The sequence below is a fragment of the Haliaeetus leucocephalus genome, unplaced genomic scaffold (genome assembly GCF_000737465.1).
Source record: "Haliaeetus leucocephalus isolate CR32 unplaced genomic scaffold, Haliaeetus_leucocephalus-4.0 Scaffold177, whole genome shotgun sequence".
In the NCBI taxonomy this organism is placed as follows: Eukaryota; Metazoa; Chordata; class Aves; order Accipitriformes; family Accipitridae; genus Haliaeetus; species Haliaeetus leucocephalus.
In genome coordinates, this window is record NW_010972613.1 from 737,472 (window position 1) to 764,045 (window position 26,574).

Here is a 26,574-nt window from a genome sequence, read left to right on the forward strand (position 1 = left end):
CCCCCCCCCCCCCCCCCCCCGCCTCTCGCCAGGAGATCAGCTGCTCATTGTGGATTTGTGAATACGGGGGCAGCAAAGTTCAGGGCCTGAGTAGAGGGAGAGCTTGGGTACGTGAATGAATTTCCTGTACGTTAGCTCCCACGCTGCTGACAGGGGAACAGCAGTGGAGCTGAGCATGGGGGCTCTGTGCCAGAGCATTTGCATAGATCCACACTTGCACGACTGGCATGGCATGACTGGCAGTGTCCAGGGAAGGACACTAACTCCAGTGCAGGCTGTGCTGTGACAAAGAGCTTGGCTGACTGCACTGATTCCACTGTATTTATCACAGCTGTGTCAGTGGTCAGAAAGGGCTGGGATGCAACAGGCCAGCTGGGATTTCTTTACGCTTGGAGAATCCTCAGCTGCTGCTTCAGGGAACCTAACATCCCACTGTGGATGTGTGGCATAGTCTTAGCAGGGCACTTGATCCGTTTGTGCGAGCAGTGATTGCTGGCCCAGAGCTGCCACTTCCAAGACTCAGTTCTGGTCCTGAGCAGGCAAAAACGTATGCATATTTGCTTCTAAAAGAAGCAGCTGGAGCTTGGTGTCCTGCATTAAGGTTGTTTACAATCTCTGTGGTTTCCTTACTGATAACTTTGCAGGAAGGATGTTTGGCTGTGTTCACTGGGCAAGTTTGGTCAGAACTGGCAGAATTTCCTTCTGGCTCGTTATCCTCCTCGTCTCACACACTTCACTAAGCGGAGCTGGCAGCACTGGGAACATCTTTATGCTCCTGCATCCCCTTCTTAACGCAGCAGCCCCTCCAGGGGAGAAAGAGAGGAGGAGCCAGGAATCTCAGGGCAATGGGGGACATCAGTTATTGTTAACATGAGACTTTCCAGGCCTCTGGCTGAGGCAGGTTTACAGCTGCCCTGTAGACAGAATTGGCTAGAACAATTTAAGTAGATAAGACTTTTTTTTTCTATTTTAATATTTACAGTCCTCTGTTTTATGCTTGTAAGGGTAGCAAGGATTAAAGCTGTCACAAAACTACCCAGATATTTAAAGGCCACAAGCAGAAGCGATTATCTAGAATGGGGATGTCTGTATAAGCCTTTGCACAACTATCAGCAAGCTGGGCATGGCAGTTCTTGGCTTTCTAAGCTCATGGCTTCACAAGTGCTTTAAGTCAGGACTTCATCTGAAGAGAGATCCAGACATTGCAAGGCTCCTGGCTGCTCAGTTCCATCCTGGACTTTATACTTCTAGTTTCGGTTTTACAACTTGCCCCAAGAAACCTGCGCAAGCCTGACACAATGTTTGTTCTGGATTATGAAGAATCTGGAATTCACACCTTTGTCCCTTGATAATGTTTTCAGTTCAAATTTCACTTTAAATGCTTACTACTGGGAAAAAGCCCTGTCACTGCATGGGACGAAAACACCCTCAGTGTCTTACCAAGAGGTTAAAAGCCAGTTTGGTTTTCTGGAAGCAGTCGATGAACTCGGCCTCACTTGGGGGTCTTGCTCGAAGAGTCAGCATGCCCTCTTTCATGAGAAGGTGGAGAGAAAGACACTTTAATTAAAGCATCCCTTTTCAGGCAAGTTTCATCTTGCTGGCATGCAGAAGACACAGCAATAATGCGTGCTGAGACTAGAACTAGTAAAAATCAAGGGTTCAAGAAAAGCCAAAGTCTTTCGCTGTGTTGGAGGCTTCACTAGGTTCTCTGTGCTCTACAAGAGGTCCCCACAGACCAGCAGCACCTTCCAAACTGGTGTAGCTGCTGTTGGGTCCATAGCCGTGCTGCTGCATCAATCTGGCCTTGCTAGGATGTGAGTTGAGGTCTCCTCCCAACCTTCATCCATGCCCCTGTGTTCCCTTTTTGTTTTCAGTGCTGCACTGTACCTGCTGGTCCTTTCTTCTTGTTCTTCTTCCCTTTCTTCCTTTGATTGAGCTGTCTGAACGCCTCTGCAGCCTTCTGAAGCCTGGCGACAAACACTTCGATGTCATCCAGAGTGCAGTTCAGAATTTGCTGTGAGGAGAGAAATGCAACAAACCAAGGTGAAAGAGAGCCCAAACTGCACGCAGCTGGGAAGCCTGAATCCCAGAGGGTGCCGTTCTGCCTGTTTCATTTCCTGGAAGAATGCACAGAAATGGGGAATCCAGGCATGAAATTAAGCTGAATTCATCACTTTCCAAACACAAAGCTGTGCCTGGTTGTGTGTTCTACTTATTGATGTGACAAGTGACCCCTGCTAATGGATGTCTGGAAAATAACCCCAAGGCTGGACTGTGGGCTGGGGAGGAGCAGACCTTCTGAAATCAGCAGAGCTACCTCAGGTCAAAGGAGATTGTAACTGACCTAGTGATGGAGCTTTGCTTTTGTTCACCATATCTTTATGCACAGTAGATATGTTTAACAATGACTAGATTATGCATAAAATGTCTGCTTGTGGAGGAGCCCCTTGCTTCCTTCTTCTCTTCTCCCTCTCCTTCTGCCTATTGACTGTGCACTGTTCTTGTTACCAACCGTTTCTTTTTCAATCTTCTGTGCCAAGATGGCTCGGGACTCTTCGTGGTCATGAGAGCTGGAGCCTCGTCGTTCATAGTCTGCAAACAAGGGAGGGAGAGAAAAATATGTTCACTATCAGAGGTTGAAAATAGGCTGCGTTAAATGCAAGGACCCATGTGTTATGGCTGCACCATGGGATGGTAACTCCCAACTTGGTTGTTTATTCTGGGTTATGAGAGCACCTCAGGAGATCACAAAGAGCAGGAGGTGATCAAAGTTGCCGATTAAATCTTCCAAGGTCACAGCACCTGCCCACCAGTCCTCTGTGTCAATATGCTGCCAGTTTTCAAGTATAAGCAGTGAATGAATCCTGAAGAGTGGCCAGCTATGGGTAGAGACCTGCAAGTGCTGGTCTCCAGCTGCTGTGAGTCACTAACTCCTTTGCCTTTGATGCATCTAAGCTGACTTAACACCTGCAGAGGAGCTGAAGAGCCACCACTTGCATGGTGGAGCACTCTGCATGTATGTAAAGTGCAATTAGAGTAACTCCCACCCTCTCTTCTAACCCCCGGCTTTCTGCAGGAGCCTTCCTTGTCCCAGAGGTACCAGTTTAACTAAGTAGTAGTTGAGAAGGAAGAAATAAGACCGGGAAGTGAATGCAACTGTCACTTGCTAGAAAGCAGCATGCCAGGAATTCTGCATGACTGATATTTAGGCAGGCCTATGCACAAATCAGCATTTTTGTACAAATGCATGTGCAGTCTCTCAAGTGTGTTTAATGTGTATTAAAAAATCTTCTTGCAATAAAAAACCAGGCACCTCCCAGCTTCCAGAAGACAGACACTCAGTGAGGGGGTGATATTTCAGTGTGAACAATTGCTCAGGTGGCCTCTTGTGAAAAGAATAATGTATCAGCTCAGTGAAATGGAGTTTGAAAGGACCAGCACACCAGGTGTTTGGACAGCAGGATATATAAAGTGGGAGAACAGGGGAGGCAGTTTTGGCAAAGGACCATGAAAAATGTGCGTCATCTTTAAGTGTTAAGATGAAGTGATTAGTTTTGACAGGTTTTGTAGAAAAAGTAATAAGGCGTGTTTCAAAGGAGAAGCGATCTCAGCAAACCAGGCATCATTCAAGGCTTTCTTCTGTCACCTGCTTTCGTGCCAGGCTCTGTGTTCTCAGATCCAGAAATCCTGCCTGGGTAAATGCCCAGCTCTGCTGATGTAAGCAATGGACTTAAAGCTTTATGCTAAGCATCCTGGGAAGGGCAGAGTTAAGGGTGGCCATTTCATTAAAAACTGCTGTGCGTCAGAATATAGATGTTTCTACACGGTCCAGCTCTGAAATACAGATCTATTTTCATTATGCAAAGCTGGACCTGAAACAGGCTGCCAGATCAGCTGCTTGGCTTCAGATCCCATCCCAGGGAAACGAGTGTTTTCTCTCCTCAGCTGGCGTTTGGAGTTTCTTATAGTATCCTGATTACATGTTTTCCTTGAACCTAGAAATTAATCCTAAGAGAAGGTGGTACAACAGGCAGTGATAAGAAAGGCTTACAGTTTGCTCATCGTATTAGTCAATTTGAGCTTTTGTCAGAGGAATAGCTTATTTCTGTTACTTCTTTCTACAGAGAGAAATACAAGTTTTTTCAAGCCGGCTCAAATGGGCTGAGGTCAGGATGGTTTTGGAATAAGATTTTAGATTAGCACATGGGCAAGGTGAGTTCAGATCTGCATTTCCACACTCAACTCTAGGAGAATTATGCAAACCTCTTGATTTCTGAGGGTGAAATCTTGGCTTTTGTGAAGTCAGCAGAGCCAGGAATTTGCCTTTCTGAACAGGTCTGTCTTGTCTGTACGTTTTGAGATCACCAGTGCCTGGTCCAAGCTTCACATCATTGCTCAGTTTTATGAGGGGCTTTCACCTCTTTTGGGAATTTCAGTATCCCCAAAATACAGGTGTCATCACAAGGAGTTTCTAGGAGCTTTGATTTATTAAACTGCCATTGAGAAGATGCGGCCCAATTTTTAGGCATTTATAAAGCACAGCCAGAGATCCAACAAGATGTTATGCCTTTGGTATGTGTCTGTGTTAACTTTATAACACAGTGAAAAGACACGGGGCTTCCCTGTGCTCCAGCAACACAGGGCCTGAAATGACCACAGGCCATTTCAGGAGAGCTGGCTGTCCAGGCTAACGAGTCCCCTGTCCCCAGGACAGACTCACTGAGCGCTGCCAGTACCTGGATTGTGCTGGGAGGGAGGTGCCACCCGGTTCCTGTTCATCCCTGAGCCTCGCATGTCGTGCTGGATCGGGATGGGAGCCGGCCCTTGCGGCGGTGGGAGGATGGATTGTCTCTGCCTGATTTTTTCTTGGTTTGCTCTGCAAGGGAAACAACGCAGAACAACCCTGTCAGTGGCTGCCGATCCTGTTTCTGAGAGACTGGTGTGTGAATGCACCATTGTAAACGGGGCTGCTTCTTTATTTTTTTTTATTTGTATTTTTACTCCTAGCTATACCCTGTAGTACTTACTTGAGTGTCTGTGGCCGTATCTTCTTCCCATGCTTGTGGTCTGCCAGGGCACTTTCTATGTCCTCGTGAACCATCTCCGCCTCAAAGATAAAATGGGGATGTTTTTAAGGGCCTTGCTTTGGAAAGGATTGAGGCCTCTAAGCAGGCAAAGGAAGAAGGGACTGGCAGGCAGCTAGGAGCGTATTTTGTTCTCTGTTTCACACCAGCAAGGAGGGCTCTGCTCACCTCCACCTCGTCGCAGTTGAAGAAGTGGATGTCAGGTTTGTGCTGCTCTGAATCCTGACACACCAGGAGGAGGATGGAGGAATAGCGCATCTGATTCAGCACTGTTTGGCAGTGCTGGACTGTCGGCAGGGGAAAGTCCTCCAGCTCCTCCTGGAAGAGAAGGAGGAAGGGGTGAGACAATGGGGAACTATCGAACTGATGGGGAATGGTCCTGTGTATGAACTCCTGGGATCCCTGTTTGAGGAGAGAGACCTGGGACTGAGGAATAGGAGAGAAGTGGATGGCAAATAGAGGTGGCCTCTTTTTCTCCTCAGAGTCCTGAATATGGGGCCCAGTGTGAGACCTCAATAACTTGAGCTTTGTTGCTCACCATCATCATATTGCTGTGCTCTACCTAAACCAGTACACTTGTCATGCATCCCAGCAGAGCACTGGGAGGAAAGATGCTTTCTGTGGGGGGCTTACCCTCCCACTGTCTCCTTGGATGATCTTGGGCTAATATTGTTTGGTTTCTCATTGCTAAAATCAGGGCAGCACCATTCCTCTCCCACTATCTAGCTGCTCTTTCCGCTCAGATTAAGTGTCCTATGTGTATGTATGTGTGTCACATGTCAAAATGGGGCACTGTTCTCAGGCAGGTGATCCTGCGTGTTATTTTAATGCAAGTAATATGTTCTTCCCTCTCTGCTTATGCTTTATGCAGCTCTCTGTGGACCTGTAAGTCTGCATCACTCCCACAGAAAGCAGTTTTACTGTTGGCCTGGAGTACAGTTCAAGGCATCTTTCACCTGGAGTATCTGTGCTCTGGAGCCGTGAATAAATCATCCCACACCTACCTGCCCTTTGAATTGGAGTCAGCCAACCCCTGCACACCCAGGAGTGGATTTTGGTAGTGATTTGCCATTCTTTGGGTTCTTTAGAAATGGCCCTGTCTGGCAGAACGGGAAGGGGACACACTGCACCCTGTGCATCAGTCTGTGGGTAACTCTCGCAGAGCGCTGGGTACCTGCGACTCGCAGTCCAGCAGGCGGATGGACTTGTCGTTCACTTGTAGCAGCATCTCCTGTGTCCAGATCTTCTCTTTTGAGTTGAGCAAGATGAGTTTTCGGATAGCATCGTCCACCGTCACAATGGACTCGCTCTTGTCCATGATGAAGGTGGCCAAGTGCTGAAGTTGGAGGGAAAGGAGGAAAAAAACAGGTGAAAAAGATTTGGTGGTGTGTGTACTGTAAATCAATGGTGAAAAGCCATCTCTAAAGGCTTGAACTACTGTTTGTCTGCTCTTCTGAGCACAGGCATGAAAGAGTAGCTGCAGAAAGTGTACGTTCTGGTTGTTAGTACCAGCCTGGCCACAGTGGTGAAAGATCAGGGTTTCATAACACAGCAAGGGTTTTCATAACGAGTTTTACCGCTTGCATATTTATCTCATCATATGTCAATTCTAGCAGCTCTGGCCTCCATCCAGCAGTGCAAATGCTTTGTACGCACAGGTTAGTCCCCTGGCTTTTCTGAAACTGGCTTGGAAGTTTAAATAAGGTAGTTAAGCTTCACTTACCAAGCACTTGCATTTTGCTCATCTTGCGTAGCAGATTTCCCTGTGTGGAATCTGTCCCAGGCAAAGAGCTCACGCAAGCCATGGGCAAATGTTAGTCCTCTGTGCCAAGGTGGGATCCACATGATGCTTGGGCTTTGGCCAGGTCCCCTGCTCCGGGTAATTCGACAGGCAGCACAGCTGCACCAGAGAGCTTCTGAGCTGCGCTGCAAAACTACCTGGTCTGAAAGACAGCTCCAAACCCGACAGCTCACTCTATACCAGCCCTTCAATCCCCTCATGTTACCTTCCCCCCCAAAGTACCTAAATCAGCCCTCGTGGTAGTGAAAATAGGCATCACTGACTGTAAGAAGGGATTTTTTTGCTACTTGCCTCTGTCCTGCACTGTGGCTTTGCTAGATTACCCTCGTTTTCCTCCCTCCCTCCCTCCAGCACTAGGCTGGTCCTGTAAACCCAACCTAGTGCTCTGCCCGCTGCCAGCCTGGTTTCCATGCTGTCCTCCCCTCTTGCGCTGCCTTGTGTGTGCACTTGGGCCAGGAGCAGCTCAGGTAAGGTGGTAACGTCCCAGACAGGACTGCACTCGCATGCTTTTCCATCCCTGCTCTACCTGTGTCCTGAAGCACACAGTGATCCAAGCCTGGCGCTTGGCGCTTGTATTTACAAAGAATTTGTGTAATCGAGCTGCGCCTGCAGGCTTTGGACTGCTTCTGGGGCTCTGCGTGAGGGGAATGCTGGACAGGGCAGGGAGGCGGCTGCAGAAAGAAGCGTGTTGCATCCAGATGGTGCGTGTGCGCCCCCCTAGCAGTGGGTGAAGGCCACTCCAGAAATCCAGGTAACTTATTTATCTCTACTCTGATCAGCAGCCAGCGAGAGCAAGCGCTGCTCTCTGTGGATGGGGAGAACTTGAGTCTGCCAGCAGAGGGGACTGCAAGGCAGGAGAAGCTGGGAGCCTTGCCTGCTCAAAGCAGCCAGGCTCTTTTCTGTGCAGTTGTCCCTGTGCGAGTGACAGCACAGCCAGGCCATGTGTTCAGGTGACAACAGGGGAAGGGAAAAAACATCAGGAAGGAAAAGGAAATGGTCCTGTTTCACCTTGTTCGCTCTGCTGCCCTGCTTATGTTCCTGGTGAGGAGAAGGTAAGGAGAATGTGCCTGACTGGGAAAGCAGCTGAAGGCTTTCCCTGTTGTAACCAACTTTCTCCAGGAGAGAAAAGCAGGAGGCTTTTTGATGGGCGAGCTATAGGCCTAACCGAGGTGTCTGTGCCACAGCTGGTCCTAGGGCCTGTTGCCAGGGGGTGGATCAGGCCAAGTCCTAGCTCCTTCTTCCCTGGAATATTGATGGACCATCCACCAGCATGACCCTCTCGCCCCGCTTCCCCTACTCAATAGCATTAGGGTAAATACCATGTTGCTGCTGAATCAGCTGCGGGTCAGCTGAAGAGCCATGGAACAGATCAACCCTTCTGGCAGGGAGACCCAGGTACTACAGGTAGAGCAGATGCTTTGCATGCCTTTGCTATGGGGCTGAAGGCAACAGTGTGGCAATGCCAGAAACAGTCCTGCTGGGCATTGAGCGTTTGTGTGTATGGTGGCAGTGGGACCTCCTGCTTGTCTTTTGTGCACAAATCCTGCAGCCTGGTTTCAAAGCAAGAGCTGAAAAAATGGGGTATGTCTAAAGCAAGCCACAAATTGGGATGTGAAATTTGGAAAGGCTCTTTGTTTTCTCTTGTACAGGGATGAGTTTTGCCTGGCTTTTTCTCCTTCTGATCCCTTGTCTTTTTGCCTTCTCCCCGTGATCAGGCATAACCTTTGTAGGGTTCAGGCAGTTTCTTTCTGGTGCTGACTCTGCTACAGTGGTGCCATTTGGGGGTCAGGATCCAGCATGGCACAAAAAGACAGTCTTTGTCCCAGAAGACTAGCAAGTAAGAGCTGCAAAATGCAGGAAGAGAAGGAGAAAGGGCTGGGCAAAAATCTCTCTGTTCCCAGTAGCAGTCTCAGCTCATGACCTGATTAAATAACCCAATGGGTAGCGTCCACAATCGGTATAGCCTCAGCGAACAACGGAGGAGGGTGAGGGAGTTGCTTGGGAAGTCCTTTTTACCTGTAGAAGCCCAGGGAAATGCGAAGCAGGCTAAGCAGCAGCAAAAGCTGACCCTGCTCCAGCACCAGGGAGGGAACCAGTGCTGTCCTGCAGTGGAAATAGGCTATGAAGGGACCTCAGAGAGGCTGTGAAGGTTTGGGGTCTGATACAGACCTGATGGATCCGAGGGGTATGTGTGTACTTAGGCCATGGAGCCTTGGACAGTCGTGTTGAAGCACAGGCAAGAATTGTTGTTGCGATCGGCTCCAGACAAGGAGGATGCAGGGGGAAAGGCTCAGATTTAAAGCACTGGTAGCCCTGACAGGCAGAAAGGGCCGAGTCTTTAAACATGATGGTCAATGGTAGGAATTAGGGGTGGAGAGGATTTGTGGTGACCAATTTGTTGTTAAGGTGGTTGTTGGATTCTTCACAAAGACTGGAAAGAGCAGGGACGAGGATAAACACTGCAGAGTGCAAGACCTAGTCCTGTGTTCTTAAAGCAAAGGTATTGGGCAAGGCACTGTCTAAATAAAACTCCTGGCAGGTATTTGAGCTGAAAGCTGAGATTAGCCGTGCAATCAGATATGAAAAACATGCTGAATTATACATTACTGTAATTGTAAAATAGTGCACGAAAAGGTATTCGCAAAGTCAATATTATCTGTGCAGAAGTGACAAACCCTCTGCTTTCTGAGCAGTGAAGAGAACTGGTTTATACCTGATGATGGACATTCTTATCTCTTCTATTATTTTAACTGCCAGGTTTACAATCTTCATAAATTCTTTTGTTGTTTACTGTTAAGTAAGTTAATTTTCATGGAGGGGAAAGCTACTTGTCTAAATGAGACTCAGAATATTTTTTCTTTAAATACTGGTAGAGGGAGAGAAGCTTGCTACTGTCTTTGATTTATCTCATTAAAAACCCTTTTCATCCAGATGGATATTCAAATATAGTAGCTTTTGTAAGACTGGGCAATGACTCTGTCCACTATGAAACTTCGATGAGCTTATAGATTACTTCAAAGGGTATAAAATGCCTTGTGTGAGGAAACCTCTTCCTACCTCGCTGCCTGCCACTGAAATCCTGTTTGCCTTGGTCAAAGTTCAAGGTAGAGACTCTCAAATGGGTGGCATACGGCATAATTAATGAAGAATTCATGTACGTGTCACTGTTTAAAGTCCCTTCTCTGCTTCCATGAGTGACTTTATTTGGTAGGAGTCACTGATGGGGATAACTGGCAGGGCCCCACTGATGGGGCAGCTGGCCATCGAGTTAGTTTCTCCGATGGAAACCAGGGCCTCTTTCCAAACAAGTATTTTTAAAAGTCTAAATTTCATTTTAAGCAACTGAACAGGCTCCTTTATTTCTAACCGTGTACTTAAGCTCTCTCCTGGACTGGGATCTTAAACCAGAGAAGAGAGGGCCCCATCTACTAAATAGAAACCTCATAAAGTGTTTTCCTTTCTTGCCTTGCCCGGTTTTCAGTGATGAATTGTCCAGCTGGCCTCAGATGGGCACCTCTGTTCCCATGCTGGCCTGCACCCGAGTGTCGCATTACCGGAGTCACCGGGCCCAGGGTGGCCAGGCAGGCTCCTCTTTTTGAGTGGATGTCTGTGACGCCGAGAGATTAATTTGGCTTAATGCCTGTCATGGTTGAAGGGTTTTGAATTACTTGAGAGGACACAGTAGCTGAGGGAGAGCTGAAAGATGATAGTCAATGTGGTCTCTGTTGTTTGGGCAGATGAGTTCCTGTAACCACCACGGGAACCCTGCTTTTAACCTGTCTGTCCATGCTGATTGAGAAGGGTTTGAAGCACAGGGTGACAAGAGGGACAACAGCTTCCACTACTCTCCTTCAAATGCAGAGGAGGGAGAGATGACAGCAGCTTCTCCATTTCCTGTTTCCTAGTACAGAATTTCCCTTGTCTTTTTAATATCTTTTTTTCCCCCTTTCTCGTCTCCCCAGTTACTCAACACTTTAATTTGCTGAATCTTGATGATTCAGAAAGGAAATATATTTTTGATAAATGATGGTTTCGTATGCCATTTTCAATTTAAATTTAAAGTAGAAAAGAGGTCCATATGTAATTAAACCCACTTCACATTCTTTAATGATCGTGTTTGTCCTCCCTTCTTGTCCACCATTTCCCATCTGCAGGCTGTAATGACAGAAAGTGTCCAGCTGAATGACTGATTAGTGCTGGCTCTACACCAAGTCCCCAAGACAGTGACCTCCCAAGCACATGTCACACCTCATAGCAAGAGGACAGGGTTGCTGACCTCAAAATGTCCCCAGACACTGGTCCTAGGTGTAGCCCAGCAAGGGAAAGGGGACAAGCCAGTAACTTCTGAGCCTTCGGTACAGGTCAACACACTGGACATGCAGAAACAGTGACTAGTCTCTGTTTCCCTCCCCATCCCCAAAGCAGTCTGTCTAATGTGGGTGTCTCTCCCACTCTTCAGTTCAAAGAAACGTGTGGGATCCAAGGGAGGGGCAGTTAAATGGTCAGGGATGACCTGTGTTATACAATGAGGGAGGAGCCATCGAAGTCTGGACCCGGCTTTATTATAGGATTTGAGCATGATTCAGAGTTGTGCTGTGGAAAGCTGTTTGTAGCCATGTGGGAGGATCTGTGAGCTATATGGAGTCTATTTGCTTGGACTTTCAAATAATGCCATACCATAATGGAACAACTGCTGCTCTCCAAATCAAGGAGTTGGAGAGGAGCAGCAGAAAAATTAAAGATGGCAGGAGGGCTGGTATTGATTTTAGACAGAGCAGGCAATGTGTAAGAGGAGAGAAAAGAAAGGAGAGGGATCTGGTCCAGCCTGAAACCTCTGACTCGTAAGAAGGAGTGGGGTCAGTCTTGGGACAGGAATTGTCTCAGGACTTGTGCTGCTCTCATAGTCCTTTAGTTTATCTCCTCCACGTGTCTGTGGTGGAGAAACTCCTGTGCTCCACCTACATGTGCTCTTTACTCTCCTACCCTTTTGTGCTCAAAGGAATCGGATGAGAAGCCCAGATGACCCCAGCTTCAGTGGCATGTTACATGTGATTGAGAGGACCTGTGTGGCCTCAGCCCCAGGGTCCAGGCTGGCAGGACCGCAGTGACCTACAGCTCAAGGAGTGAAACTACAGTGGATGGCTAAGGCTGAAAGTGTGTCCTACAGTCCAGGAGATAGAAATAAAGGACCCAGCTGGGTGGGAAGCTCAGGAGGCAAGTTTATCTGTAGGCATCCGGGAGCCAGGAACTGTGGCAAAGAAATAGGGGGCTTCAAGCAGCTTTGCTGTTTGCCTTTCTCAGGGTGTGAAGAGAGATACTTGCTTATTTTAAGAAGGTTCCCAACTCTTCTCTGGCCTAATGAAGATCTGAGACAAACAAACCACATTACGTTACCAGCATCTATTGCTGATGTTGGCCTTTCAGCCCTTAACATTTCATTGCATACTCACCTGTACGTGGTACTGTGAAGTCTCATGCATAATGACATTGGAGTTGGAATACTTTTTCCTTTGTTCTGCAAAAAAAAGAAGAGACCTTCATTGTAGTGGCTGTTTATCAGTATATTAAGGTCTGAGAATTACAGCTCTCATGATGGGTTGCTACAGTCTTTCTCATAGTCTCTGAGCTTCCAGCTTCAATCAGAGTATTGGGAATAATAAGACATATTAATGACATTAACTTTTATAACAAGATCAGCAAATTGGGTGTGTAGGGTACACATTCAAGTTGTATCCCTTAATGCTGCTGATACATTGATTCCTGGAGGTCAGCACAATTTGTGGAGGAAATTAAACCTAGTGTCAAGGAAAGCCCCAGGCAACGAATAATTAGGGAAGCTCTTAGAAGAGGGCTGGGGAAGTGAGGAGTGGCTTGAGAAGGCTGGCAGAAGGCTATGACATGCACATGGCAAGAAGAAAAAAATCCAACCACAACCCACCAGTTTGGACATAACAGCCCTTTGAATCATCTTCCAGAAGAAACCCTCTGCACTACTGTGACGCTTTTAGTTTGCTTTCTTGCGTTTCCTGGCAAGCTGCAGTAAAGGGCTGTAGTTACAGATAGGAAGGGCTGTAGGGACCAAGGCCAGCCAGTCAGAACCTGGCTTTCTTGTACAATAGTTTTTGAGGCAACAAATCTTCATTACCTCCCGCATTTCCTAGTGGAAGGTGGCAGTAAAGAGCAATTGGGGAAAAAATTGCTTGGAATTTCATGAGGCTATTGAATATAATCCTACAAGAATTTACCCTGTCAGCTCTTACTGTGAATTGGTACTTGCCCAGGGATTCCTTATAAATACTCTGCTTGAATAGCAGAGGAGTAACTGTCCAGGCCCAGAGTGAACTGGGAACATCCAAACTGAAAACATCTTCCTCACCAGCAGAGGACATCCTCTGATCTCTGGTTCGCTTAGAAAATGCAATGGCAGTTTTATATGTTTTCACCCTTCTTAAAGCTTGTGTTAGAATATCCTGTCCTCTGTAGCAACGGTCACAACCAAGGGGGTTTGTAATGCAGCAAATGTTAGGGCTCCTTGTGTTTTAAAGATGTATATATTAATCTTAGTTTATTTGTGGTTTACTTCAAAGCGCTCTCTAATGCCTTCTCAGAGATGTTGGCGTCTCTCTTGTTTTCCCCTTTTCTTTGAACACGGAGCATGTGGTCTCATTTAACAAATTTCTCATTAAAGAGGCTGGCACCTAGAAAATGAATATCCTTATAGGAACTCATTCAGTCAGTTTCCAAATTTATAAAAATAAAAAAGGATCTTTTGGTGAAGTAGTGCAAGACCTAGGTAAAACTTTCCAAAATGTTCCCTTAGTTTATATTTTTAGTAGCATGTCACTCTTTAGTAGACAAATACTCCCCAAAGACTTACAAGAAATGCTGGTAGTATTTTTGATTGTCAGGATTTCTGCAAATGTCCTTCCTCAGGAGTGTGTGTGCCCCTGCATGTAACATGCAGCCTCACACCTAGATTTTTCCTGCCTAGAACGGGATAGGATTTCCAGCCAGCCCATCTAGCCCCTGGAATGCTCCTGTTTCTGCTTAATTTGATTTAGCTCACACTTAGTGAGAATTTGGGGTTTCTTTGGCTGTCCTAAGATCAGAGTGCTGGCAGGGAGGGTGGTTAAAAACTGGTTATGGTTGAACAAGCTCAAACCTCTCAGGTATGTTAGACTGTGGGTCTTTCATGCTGTTTTCTTGCTCAGTGTCTGTCAGGTGCTTTCACTCCCGTGACCTGCCATGGTTTGGGGCGGCAAAATGCTGGTCAGGCACAAGGGGCGATGGAGTTGAGATCAGAGCTTGGAACAAGTGCAGGTTTGCAGCGTGCTTTTGCTTTGGGTTCCACTTCTTTAGTGTGAACCTCTTCCCCAGAACCCCCTTGCTTCTCTGTTATGCTTTTATTTCTACTTGGCTTCCATGGAAGGAGGATGAGTGGGTCCCTAAGCGCAGCTTGGGCTGGGTGGGCATTGCCAGCAGGTGTCCCTCCAGAGCAAGCACTGTCCCGAAGGGCTGCTTTCCTTGAGATTTAGCTTGGGGTAGTCACCTTTCTCCTTGGCCAGCAGAGAAGAGCTTTTAAATTGAGCTCCTCTTGGTACTTATTCGCAGACACAGGGCCAAGCACTGGTAGCAAACCTGTTTGTGACTGCAGGAGCATGCTAAACGTACAAAGGTAGCCTAGAGACAACGAACACGAAAAGAGATGCTGCTGCTTCTGTTCGGAGCCTGGCAAGAGTTGATAGAAGCTGATTTCTAATGCTTTTTAACACTTTTCTAACACTCTTTAAGCCTGAGGTGTGCCACCAGCTTGGCAGGACACCCAAGTACTTTGCACCTTGTGTCTCTGTGCCTGTGTCTGAAAACACAGCAGTATGCTTTGCCTCTGCAGCTAATTCCTGGTAGCCCTGAAGTGGCTGCTGTTCGCAAGTAGAAATGATGTATTGGTGGGCATGCTGGCAGAGGCGTTAACAGAGACTGCAGTTCTCTGAGCCGGTGCCTTTTACACTGCCAGTGCTGACTCAGAGGTGGAATTAGGATAGTTTGGGGGGAAAGACCTCAGACACCCAGCACGGCTCCCTGCTCAGCCATTAGCTTCCAGAGTGACCTTGAGTAAATTTAATTAATATTTCAGCACGGCCACTTCCCACCTTAGCCTCACATTGAAGGGTCAATGGCATTTTCTGTTTGCTGTGTGTTTTAATTTCAGTCTGCCCTACTTCAAATGTGGGGCAAGGTCTGGAAGAGGGCACACGGCAACACACACCGCAGGGATTCGTGTCTGATGTGAGTAACTTTTTTTTCTCTCAGTAACCTCAATTTCCTCACCAAGAATTTCTCGTGTAAATAGATGACACTAATGGAAATGAGAACACCGCGTCTGTGTGGGATGGAGTCAAATTTGGATTTTAAGACATCCCATCCCCTCCTTTTTAAAAGGGAGTGGAAAAGGCTGAAGTGGTCGGTCTGGAAACAAAGGGTTTTTACATTGGGACAGGCAAATGTCTCCAGCCCTGAAAGGAAGGGTGTACAGCTGTGTCAAGAGCTGGTAGTCCCCAAGGAAGGGAAGGTATACTGGGGGGACACGGTTTCCAGAGGGAGGCTAGCGTAGGACTGCGTTTCTGGTAGAACAGCCTACCAGACTGTAGGCTGGCTTTCTGGTAGGAGAACCAGACTGGCTTTCTGGTAGGAGAACAGCCCATGGAGTTGTAGCAATGGTCAGGGCTGCAGCTGGTTGCCTACAGACTTTCTGGGGTCCCCTCCGATGCCTTTGCCCTATCCTTCAAGCTCAGAGAAGCTGCACGTGCCATGGTCAGGGCAGATCTCAGCATGTACCTCTGAGAGAATGTTTAGAGAAGCCCTTGGAAATCTTGGGGACCTGCAGAAACCTCAGAGCTCTGCATAGGCCAACTTCCCATCACCTGCACTCAGAGGTAAGCTGACTCAGAGGGCAAAGGCCCCTTTCACCATTTGCAACCTTTTCCTGGGGGAATTTCTGCATTACCTTTAAAAGCTGCAGAACTAGAACAAAGTGCCTCTATTTTGTCTCAGGATGCCATTCAAATGATGTCCTAGAAGCTGCCCAGGGTGAGAAAGGGGGTGTTTCTGCATATTCTCTTTCCTGTCCCTTTCTTTAAGATGTCTGCTCGTTCCTTCTCCTGAAATCCCTTCTGTCTTGTTGGCTTCTACCTGGCCCCCACACCCATGGAAACTTTTATTTTTGTGTTTCCTCCTGGCATCCACAAATATAACCACAAGGCCTGAAAACAGCCAGGCTTTCTGGGGACAGCAGGGTGCCAAAACACTGAAATCTCCTTTCCTAGTGCTTAGTTTTGATTTAAACACAGGAAGAGTTAAAGATCCAGGCTGCAGATCACAAAATAGTCAGTCTTAGGCTACATCTATCTGAGAAGCATGGGTGCTTTAAAAAAAAAATAGGGTTTTTTGGTTTGTTTATTTCAAAGCAATGTGGCAAAATATTGCAGACCTTTCCATGGATGCATCTTTATTTGCCTTAGCTTAAATCTAGCTCTGGTTTTGCTGGGCTGATCCGAATATGCCACACACAGAATGATGCCTTCAGGGAGATCTGTGGCCGTTTGACTCTATGGATCAAGGGGGATCCTTTACATTGAACAGGTGAACTCCCTTGGCCAGAAAAGACTTCAGAAGACAGGTTGCTTGTCCTGGGTGGCTCTCACACTGCCCTTCTGCACAGCCCTGTCCTCTGTCTGCTTAATTTTGTATGAATGAATGCACGCTGGCACATTAGCAGCCGTAGCTAATTTCCTCCCGGTTTATCTGACACGTCTCCTACTAGGACACTTTGCATTTCTACTACGTCTTGCAATGGAGAAGACCCGAGCACCATAACTGGTTATCCAACCCATATCCTGGCCCCAGGAGGCAGAGAATTTGCATAATCCCCATGCGATAAATAAGCATTACAGGAATATAGTGATGATTTTCCCAAAACTAGATGGCAGCTGCTGTCAAAGCTTAGACACCAGTCTGCACCTCTGTTTAAATGAATTATCTTCTGCTGTGACCTTTAGAAGCTGTAGCAGTGGAGGACTCTGGATATAACACAGGCTGGGCTGCAAAGGGCAAGGAGAGCTCCAGGGCCATGGCACTAGTACAGCAAACATCTGAAGGTGATAAAAGCTGGCATGAGCCCACAGTGACCACCACTGTACTGTTTCCCTTCTGTCTGCCAAGAGAGCCAGAGTTGGGAAAACAATACAGCTTTGTCCCTTGCTTTGGGTGTCTAGCAACAAAAAACCCCAAACTCATAGCATGGGGATGCTGTCTCATCTGGAGGAAGGCAGCTGGTGTGATCCACTAAAAAGCAATGATGGGTAATTCAGTCATGCCGTTTCTGAGCACAAACACTTGTTGTATGAATGGCATGGGTCATCCAGTAAGTTTTGAATTACTTGAGCACGGATGCCATGTGGGACATGCACATTCTGGTAAATTGTCTCACTTCTTGCGTCTAAGGATTTGGCCCAGTGAGCCCTAAGACACCCCTTTCATGGAAAAAAAAAAAAACTATAAATGGTTCTTTAACTGAATTCAGTTCAGTTGTTCAGTCCTTTCGTAATCAGCTAGCTTTAATCTTGCCACGTACCCAGAGGTGTGGGGAAAACTGTAAAGCCATTCTCTGAAGAATGTTATCTATCACCAATATCTTACGGATAAACAGTGCTGTGGGAATGATGTTTCCCGCTGGCACCAGTGGCCATGTGAGGAAATGGAAAAAGCTCAGACCACTGCAGAGGCAGCAAGGTGCATTTTACTCAAGGTCTCAAAACTGGGTGCTGGGCTGAAATCCCAGTGATGAGGCTAAAATCTTGGCTGGAAGGGAGAGCGTCCTGTTTGGCTTTATGTTAAGGAGTGGAAGGGATGAAAGAGTAATAAATGAGGAAAAAAAAAAAAAGCAGGATCAATGTACACCCTGGAGGGATGGGGTTATCAGCTTGGTCCAGGAAGCCAAACTGCATCTTTTGTGCCAAGTTCCCTCCCCATTTCCATGCAACACCCTTTTTTTGCAGGGAGCTAGGATATGGCTGTGCACACTCCCTTCAGCCTGGTGGATTGTGTGCACAAGAAATCAGTTAGCAGGATAAATTCTGCCTGCTGGGACCAGCTTAGAGCTGAAATAACTTGGTTAAAGTCTCTAGGGATGTAGAGTAGAGCAAAGGAGGGCAGAAGTGGGCTTGTCTCTCTTTGTGTATGTCCCCTGCCGAGCCAACAGGGCAGAGCATCCCCAGTACAACGCACCGGTGGTACCAAGGGTGGGAGAAAGGGTGGTCGTAGGGGTAGGACACCCAACGGGGCACCTGGGCTTGAGCCTTGCCTCTGCTGCCAGCTTCTGAAGTGGCCTGTGAATATTCACAGGGGGGAACATCAGCCTAGGGAGGAGGGAAACAACCTCCTCTGGCGTTCAGCTTGTCTGACCCTGAAGCAGATAGCCAAAAGACGTTAGCTGAGCAGTGTGCCAAAAGCACCTACGGCTGCTGACTGCTGGGCTACAGCTGTACGACCGTACAGCTCTGCACAGAAGATGCTTGTGCCTCTGCATGTGGGGTAAACAGGCCAAATGAGTTGTGTTCCCACCACGCTCTGCTTTCCCCAGATTTCTAGTGTGTTATAGCGGTTTTCTTCTGCTCTTTTTGCATTTTCTTAAGTGTCTGTGAGAGGGCAGAATGGCCTCGGGATTGCCGTGACGCTACCTGTTCCCAGTGTGTTTCAGGGGAGTTTGAGTCCTTTCCTGGTGCTGACGGGGGGAGTGCCTGTGGTGGTATACTGAGCTGCACAGGGGTTACAGGCTTCTACAGGCAGGATCCCAAAGCTCAGTCCCAAGATACCATCTCTTTCCATCCCTTTACATTCTGAACTGCTCTAAACAAAACCTGTATGCCGGGCCAAAGTCAGTTATGGTGTAAACGGGTGCCTCTGTAACAAATGCAGCCAGCTACACCAGAGCTGCAAAGGCCTCAGCCTCCCTTCCATGCACATCCTTCTCTGATTAATTACCAAGTTTTATCACACAGGATCCTCCCTGATCCTCCCCATCTCTCATCTCTCCCCGTATTTGTTTTCAGCCGTTGCTGGGCAGAAGACACAGCAGAAAACGTGGGGGATGGACAAGTCATATGTGAAGCAGTCTGTAAGGAACCAAAGGTGTATCGGATTAGGTTTGTTTTCATTGGCAGTACTAGACCAAGGACCTCTCCTTGATTGCCTGCATCACACCAGCGACGTCTTGGGCCTCCACATCCATTAGAACAGCCTAAGGAAAGTCCTGGCTATTTCCTTCTGGAGCTTGCCAATTCTTTATATTATCTATACGTTATCTAGCAGTGCACACGCTGTTTATAGTAACTTGCCAGTGTAGCATGAGCTAGTCTTTGTGCCAAACCAACAGGTCAGGACACAGCCCTCCAGAGGAGGAACAGAGCAGCAAATGCCTCTGTATGCTAATGGCAATGATGCAAACTTGCCGGGCCTGTGTTATAAAGCAGCCTTATGAAATAGCATCCATTCTCAGGATCTGAGCAGGGGCCAGATCTGATCTGGCAGTCTGGCTGCACATCTGCAGTAGTGCAGCTCTGCTGATCCAACAGGTTCCTGCTCCCTTGCTGAGTGGGAGGATGCTCCAGGTTCTGCAGGGTTAGTCAAGGATCTGGGTTTGTGCACTGCACAGACCTGCTGCGTCTGAGCTTCCGACAGGGAGGCATCTGCAGGTCCGTACCTTGCTTCTGCTGTTGCACAGACTTCCCTGCTTGGGTGTCCCCGTGGCCAGCTGGCACGGGAAGAGCTCCATTCTGGAAGGATCTTTGCGGCTTCTTATGAAGCATCAAGCTGTCTGGTTTTACTGTTAGCACCATGGTACTTTCTGAACTGCCAGAGCTTGTCTGTATTGGTGGCTGTGACGCTGGGGCAATTATCACTCATGGCTGGCACGTTAATACATGATCTGGAAGCTCTTGAAGTGAATGAAAATGCTCTCATTGAGGTTGGGAGCAGCCAGAAGTATGAATGGTCTGTGGCAGCAAGGAGCCACTTTCCTGATAGCGTGTCCTGTGGGCAGCTGCTAGTAGGTGTCACAAGGCTGAATTCCTCTTTGGCACGCTTAATATTTGCCACTAGCTCAGACCCAAGTGCTCACATTCCTGTTTTATTAGCTGAAGACACAACCCACTCTAGAATAGCAAATAAAAACCTGAACCACCTCCCAGATTGTGCAAGGACTGAGTACATCAAGAAACACTACGTGTTTGTGTCTGGCGTGCTGGGGAGTGCAAGGCAGTATGTACAGTAGCATACTGTCTGCTGGGCAGGCACCCAGGGGCTGCTCAGTGGAAGATAATCGGGGTATTGAGGAGCTGCAGGGGAAGCTCCTGGGTAGAGGTGTTCCTTTTTTCCATTACAACCAGAACTGGAAGATATCTACCAAATTATTTTTCACCAAACAATCCAAAGTATTGTTTTCTGAACTTCCCATAGCTGGTAATGACATTTTTTGAATGTCAGAATACATTTAGTGAGATTGGGGGAACCTTGATTTAATTAAACAAACTGATGAATTTGCTTTACTTGAGGACCAAAAAAAAATTGTAATGAAAAGCTTCCCTTTTTTTGTTGTTATTAATTAAGGTACTTAGGCATATCCACCAACCCATTTCCATTTAATAAAATGTTCTTCTGAATAAGCTCTGAGCAGTTACTCCATGCAAGGAGAGAACTTGTGCTCAGCAGTCTTGAAGTGGCAAAGAAAAAGGGTCACCGCAGATGCCGAGCGGGCACTGCAGCGTCGGTGGCAGATCCCTCTCTGCAGCCCCCTGCCACTAAGTGCCGTCCCAAAGGCCCTGCGAGGCAGGCACGAGGGCTGCCTGTGGCAGGTCAGAGCAGTTTCAAAGCAGCTCTGTGGCCAGGGCTGAGCCCAGCCAACTTGGATTTCCAGCCAGGAGCACCCGGAGCAGAGCCTGCTCTTTCCAGTAGGTCCAGTCAGGGCTGACCTGAGCCTACATGTTCCCCGTCTTACCCATCACTGGGTTTTGATCTGCAGGAACTAACAGGAATGCTGGCTTTCCATTTTATTGCCAGCCCTGTTTCCAGTTGGAGTGTTAAATGTCTAAGGCTTTGAATAAAAGGGTCACTCATAAGGCAGCATCAGAGGGGACCTGGGGTAATCTGAAGCTGGAATCTCGGGTGGGAAAGGGGGCGTGAAGAAAGAAGCTGAAATGGCACTGAGGGAGCAGTGGGGGAGGACAAGGGAGTTATTCAAGGCCGGCAGCAGAGGAGATGGGGAATTAATGTCTTGAGCACTGCTCTGACTTGGACCTGTGATCAGCACTGCCCAGGGCTCTGGTGGGCCGGGGTAGCAAATAGCAACAGCATGTGGGAAAACTGCACTGCCTTTCCTCCACCTACTGCAAGAGCACTTTGGCTCCCTGTTACTGTCCCATTGCACTGGGCAAATGCATCCACGGACTCTCCCTCCTCTGAGCAGCTTTCAATCTGTCCTGGCAAATGGCAGGAGCAGGGGAAAGCAATGCCCAAGGGTGAAATGTGTTGGCTATGGTTGTGCAGCTGGTTGGAGACACCTGTGTGTCTGTCTGCCCTGTCCGGTGCTCTGGAGGTCTTGGGCAAGCAGAGCAGGTCCCTTGGGAGGAGTGGTATGTACAGGAAACACTGGACCTGGAAAACCCCTGTTAGGTTGGTACTGCTGTGGTCAGCACCAGTTCTCTCCATGCCCCTGTCATTTCCCAAATGGGAAACTGCAGGGCAGTCTGAGGGAAGTGGTTCCTCCTCTCTACAGCAAGGAGTCTTGATCTTTGCTGGATCTCAGGCTTTACTCTCCTGTGGGACGATAGCTTTAAAGGAAATGGCTGCTCAGTCAGTCAAGTGTGAAGTTGCTTTATCCAGAATTGCAGTTTTACTGCTTTACTGATGGCAAAGCAGGCCTGCTTCAGGGCACTGGGTGATGTCTCATCTGAGTCAGATGTGCCTAAAACCAAACTCCCGGCCTTCCCGCTGAGCTGTCGAACCTCAGAAATCATCTCGGTGAATGCCAGTGCTTTCCGTTTTTAGCTTTTGCTAAAAGACACAGAGGATACATGTGCATCTGAGGGGGGAGTGGCACAGTGGTGCTAAATGTGAGCTTATGCCAGCGTGGCACTGTTCAGATGCTGCCCAGATCCCCTTGGGTTTAGGCATGTGCATGGTCCTCTCAACCCAACAGTGTAGCTGAGCAAATTCAGGTTTCTAGCCACTACTCCTGCCAGGGTTGTATCCTGCAGACAATACCAGCGTGTGTTAAATCCGTGCACAAACCCTCTTCTGGAGCCTCAGTGCTCCCATTGATAACAGTGTGACTGCCACATGGCCTCCAGCTGAAATAATTAACAAGCTCATGGTTTGGGCAGGCAATAACTAATAGTAAATAATGACTCTTTTGTTGGTCATTGTGCTGAGCCATCAATAGTAAATGCACATTTACAATGCAGCTTTAAGGAAAGCAAGAGTATCTTGAATCAATGTTTGTGTCTTCCATTTTTGGGGTCATTCTTGAGTTGGCACAACTCTTGTCTGTGACAGGTATCTCACAGCAGTGACCCCAAGGCCCTGCTTCACGTTGTGCTTACCCAGGGTGCGAGTGAGGGTGCAGGAGAGCCGGCAGCAAGAAATGACAGTCTGGGGGCTATGCTGGGGGCTGGCAAGTCTCATTTCAGAGACCTCCCCACATGGCTGGGGGCTGGAGGCTCCCTTGGGAGACAAGGGAGGTCTGTGGAGACTCCCAGGAGTTGGTCTGTGACCATTAAAGATAATTTATGCCTTTGCCATCAGCGTATTCTGCCTACCCAGGGCCAGCATCCTCCACCAAGCCTCTGCCGGTGGCTCCTGGGTGCAGCCGCTGCCCACGGAGTCTCCTCTCCCCACGGCTCCCCAGGCAGATGATACCTGTCCAGGGCCACGTCAGGCAGGCAGGAATGGCTCTTCTCTTTGTGTTAGTGCCCCGTGTCCTGTTACAGCGCCGAAGCCTTTCTTGGGTTACGGGGGGCGTGCAGTGTCAAGTGATCGCTCCTTGCAGGCTGCTGCTGTTCCGCACCTTGTTTATCCAGCCTAACTCATGCTACAGGCAGTTTCTCTTGCTCCAAAATCCCTTTTCCAGCCCTGTACCCTGACAAGTTTTGGTCTTTTCCAGAAATGAGTGTATCAAGGATAGGGCAGGCAGGTTGGAGCCAACTGGCTGGGTCTCACAGGTTTGGATGTGAGACAAGAGCTGCTCTTATGCCAGGCTGGCATCTTGCACCTCTGTGGTGCCCCTCCACATCCCACCCCTCTGCTCTGTGGCCCTGCTGGGGGTCCAGCCTGGTTTCGGATCTGCTGGGCACTTCTGTGCAGTGAGAGGCAAAGACACCTGAGGGGTTGACCAGGGGTGCTGGAAAGCGGCTGAGCACCGCAGGGACAGACACAGTAGCCAAACAAAAATGGGCTGCTCTGAACACTGCTGCAGAGCCATTTCCTTCCTACAGCCCTGTGAGAAATCCACCATAATCGTTAAACTGCCCTCGACTCTATGCTGCTTCTCATGGTTACACTGCCTAATCTGCCATGAGAGATGGTGCTGTCTGATCAACCACGAAAGCAGCTTAGATGAACACCTCCTGAAGCCCACCTGGGTGTCACCACAGAAAGGGGTGGGAGAAGCCTGCTGTGGGAAGCGCTATGCAGAAACACTTCCTCCCAGACCTTCCCTTGGCTTCTGCTGGAGCCACACTGGTTTCCTCCCCCTCCCGCAGGCTTTCATCTAGGCTCAGAACAGATGCCAGTAAGGGGAGAAGCAGCTTAATTTATTTATGGTATGCATTAACATTTATTCAGCTGGTTGCTGTGCATTGAGTAAGGTGGCAACTTGATAGGTGCCAGCCATTCCCCCTGCTGCCAGCGGAGCTGGGGCTCACTCTGTGCAGGCAGCCACAGACTCTTCCAGAATGTGGAGCTGAGCAAATGTGATGCTGGTTTGCTAAGGGGGGGAGGAAAGGATGAGTATCCTGCTCCCATGACAGCCGGAAAACTCCACCGAGGACAGCTGAGCACCTAGAAAGCATATCCAACTCTGATCAAAACTCTGGTAGGGACAGAGCTGGGATAAGATAGTTCAGGGCTTTAAGCCCATTTCTTTGCAGAATTCCCTGGTGACTTTGCATATCTCTCTGCATCCCACTGTGCTTGGAAGGCACAGTGGGATGCCACGTACTTGATGATCAAGGCAATTACAGCAGGTAGAGGGTGACACCAGGGCAGCCACCTTTCTGACCCCACAGGCTGTGTCCTGTGTGGCCCTGTGAGTTTCACACTATGTCCATGAACCCCCCAGAACAGACACCCCACCAGTATAAACCTCTGTCATCCAGCTGACTTTCTGTACGCAGCCTGGAGCTGCTGCTCTGCTTCAGCCTCACTATGACGCTTTTAAATATCACTTTCCAGGGTCTCACCTGAGGTGGCTTTAATACTGCCAGTAAGTCCCTGTTGATACTGGGGACACCTCAGCCCTCAGATAGCAGTCGTGTCCCTACAGTTGGCATTCCTGTCATGTTAGGCCAGTAATGAAGGCTCAGGCTGGGTTAGCATTTAGAGCCCAAGTACCTGAACTAATGGTTCAGTACGTACCATCCTTCCTCCCATACCTGCTGTGTGGTGAGAGGCACTCTATTGTAGAAAAAAACATCTTAAGAAAGCTAAAACCAAGGCCTCGTTCACCTAGGAATAATATTTAGACATCTGTGCATTGGAGCATCTGTGTACATTACCCAGCAAGCTTTAAATGCAGCAGATGTCTGTGTGCTGTGAATTTGGGAGTCATTGCACTAATTTCTTTAGAAGCCTGGCAGTGTACACAGGCTGAGGGTCCAGCCTGATTACACTGGAGAAGAATGGAAATAGGAAGAGTCTTGTAAGCTCTGAACGTCCCTTAGCAGCATTGTAATCACATAATCAAGGCCAGCTCAGCTTGATGTGATTTGTTTCATTATGAAACATAATTCTCCCTGGAATTTTAGTTCTTGCCTGCCCTCCATCCCCAAATGTGCCAGCTCACAGCAGAAATTAATGTTGGGGGAGGGAGGATCCGAGTGCGAAGAGGACCCAGACATTTAAATATTGGTTTAACACATGCTGAGTGTCCTTTGATAATGACATGCTGAATTAGTGGGGCGGGTTTCAAGTTCTGCCAAGCAAAAACCCTGTGGATGTACTGGAGCAGTGCTGGGCTGAGCCATCCAACAGCCACTGATTTATGCAGTAAATGACTGCAGACCTCATACTGTGCTTCAGAGGTGGCAGGGAAATAACAGGCAGCTGATTTACTCCTTTTCAGGATTTGGCCCATGGACTTATGGTCTTCATTTAAGGTTTGATGGAATTTGGTCAGAGAGGTCCCATCTCCAGTGAAATTTGCTTTTGGGGTGTGTCCATACAAACAAATTTAAAAGATATAACTCAGTGTTGAAAATGACTTATTTGAAAAACTGTGTTTGTTTTAAAGGCAGTTTGCCAGCCTTTCCCTTTGCTAGATTTTGCGGTGGAGGCATTGTGAGGTGGTCCCTACTCGCCGTCCTTGCACTCACAGTTAGATCCCACCCTGAAACCCTGACAATTCAGAGCTCTGGGCTGCCTCTGCCCATGGGTGCTAACCTTGATTATGTGATTATGGTGCTGCTAAGGGATGGGTTCAACACAGTTGTCAGCTCTCTGTTTCGTTTTTACGTGTCTCTGTAGGGCTCTCTGTTTACCTTGCAGTGAGTCTTTATTTACCTTGCAACTATAAGCTTTCTGCCTCTGATCAGATCTGCAGGAGCGTTCAGTGCACAGCAAAAGAAATTACGCTGTTAGAGGTAGGAGGAGCTCATCTGAACTAGCAGTCCTGTGTGCAAAGTGGAGCAGCACCCAAACTTTTCCATGCCTCATCCCCTTGCTTCTTTCTAGGCTTATCATGTGTCATTTCATCTCCAGACAAGTGACTGACACAGTTCAAACCCCCACTTGGCACCTGCCCATCATGCAGCATCCACGCCACAAATAGCCCCAGCCAGTAGCACCAAATTTCTGTTCTACCTTTATTCCCATGTTTCCCTTCTTTGCAGCTAATCGAAGTTAACAATGACTTTTAACACTTCATCCATTAAGTACAGCCCCTGCCTTCCCACCAGCAACCACTTCTCTCCAGGCAAGATAGGTCACTTGTGGGACACTGCCCCAGGCCACTCCACACTGATAAACCTCCAGCCAAAACTGTTCAGCAACCAAAGTCACTTCCCAGGGACAAATAAACCACCCTCACCTCCTAGCTGCAAAGGGAGATTTCTTATCAAATACAAGCTCTCCAACAAGGGTCACACATAGCCTGTTCGTACCCAATGAAAGCATCAACCAAGCAAATCGACAGCTCTCAGGTGTGAGAGTTTGCAGGCTTGGACTCCTCAAAAGCTGCTAGTGTTCCCCCAGACAAAACCCCATCTTCTTATCCAGAGAGTGACTGAGGGAGGTGACTTCTCACACAACTTTCTGCTTGTTCTGCCCACCCCACAGGCCAAGTCTTCACCTGGGGTACGTTAAGAGAGCTGCTAAGATCAGGAATCACTGTTATTGGTACCTAAATGTTCTCTATGGCTCTTC

At 48.1% G+C, this 26,574-nt stretch overlaps 1 protein-coding gene across 4 annotated transcripts in view; it reads right to left on the reverse strand.

Annotated features, from left to right (window-relative positions):
* The window catches only part of EPS8L2 (EPS8-like 2), a 43,302-nt gene that overhangs the window by 15,684 nt on the left and 1,044 nt on the right, over window positions 1-26,574 (reverse strand). For 3 of the 4 annotated variants that reach the window (XM_010564316.1, XM_010564317.1, XM_010564314.1), the window contains 8 exons: window positions 12,336-12,400; window positions 6,259-6,420; window positions 5,253-5,402; window positions 5,028-5,107; window positions 4,737-4,876; window positions 2,513-2,592; window positions 1,888-2,014; window positions 1,441-1,529 (listed from right to left, as the gene is read on the reverse strand). In XM_010564316.1, coding sequence (XP_010562618.1) covers window positions 1,441-1,529; window positions 1,888-2,014; window positions 2,513-2,592; window positions 4,737-4,876; window positions 5,028-5,107; window positions 5,253-5,402; window positions 6,259-6,420; window positions 12,336-12,400 — 893 coding nt within the window. Of the gene's footprint in view, window positions 1-1,440; window positions 1,530-1,887; window positions 2,015-2,512; window positions 2,593-4,736; window positions 4,877-5,027; window positions 5,108-5,252; window positions 5,403-6,258; window positions 6,421-6,807; window positions 6,954-12,335; window positions 12,401-26,574 lie in introns of those variants that run through there. The other variant, XM_010564318.1, reaches the window with a different exon arrangement.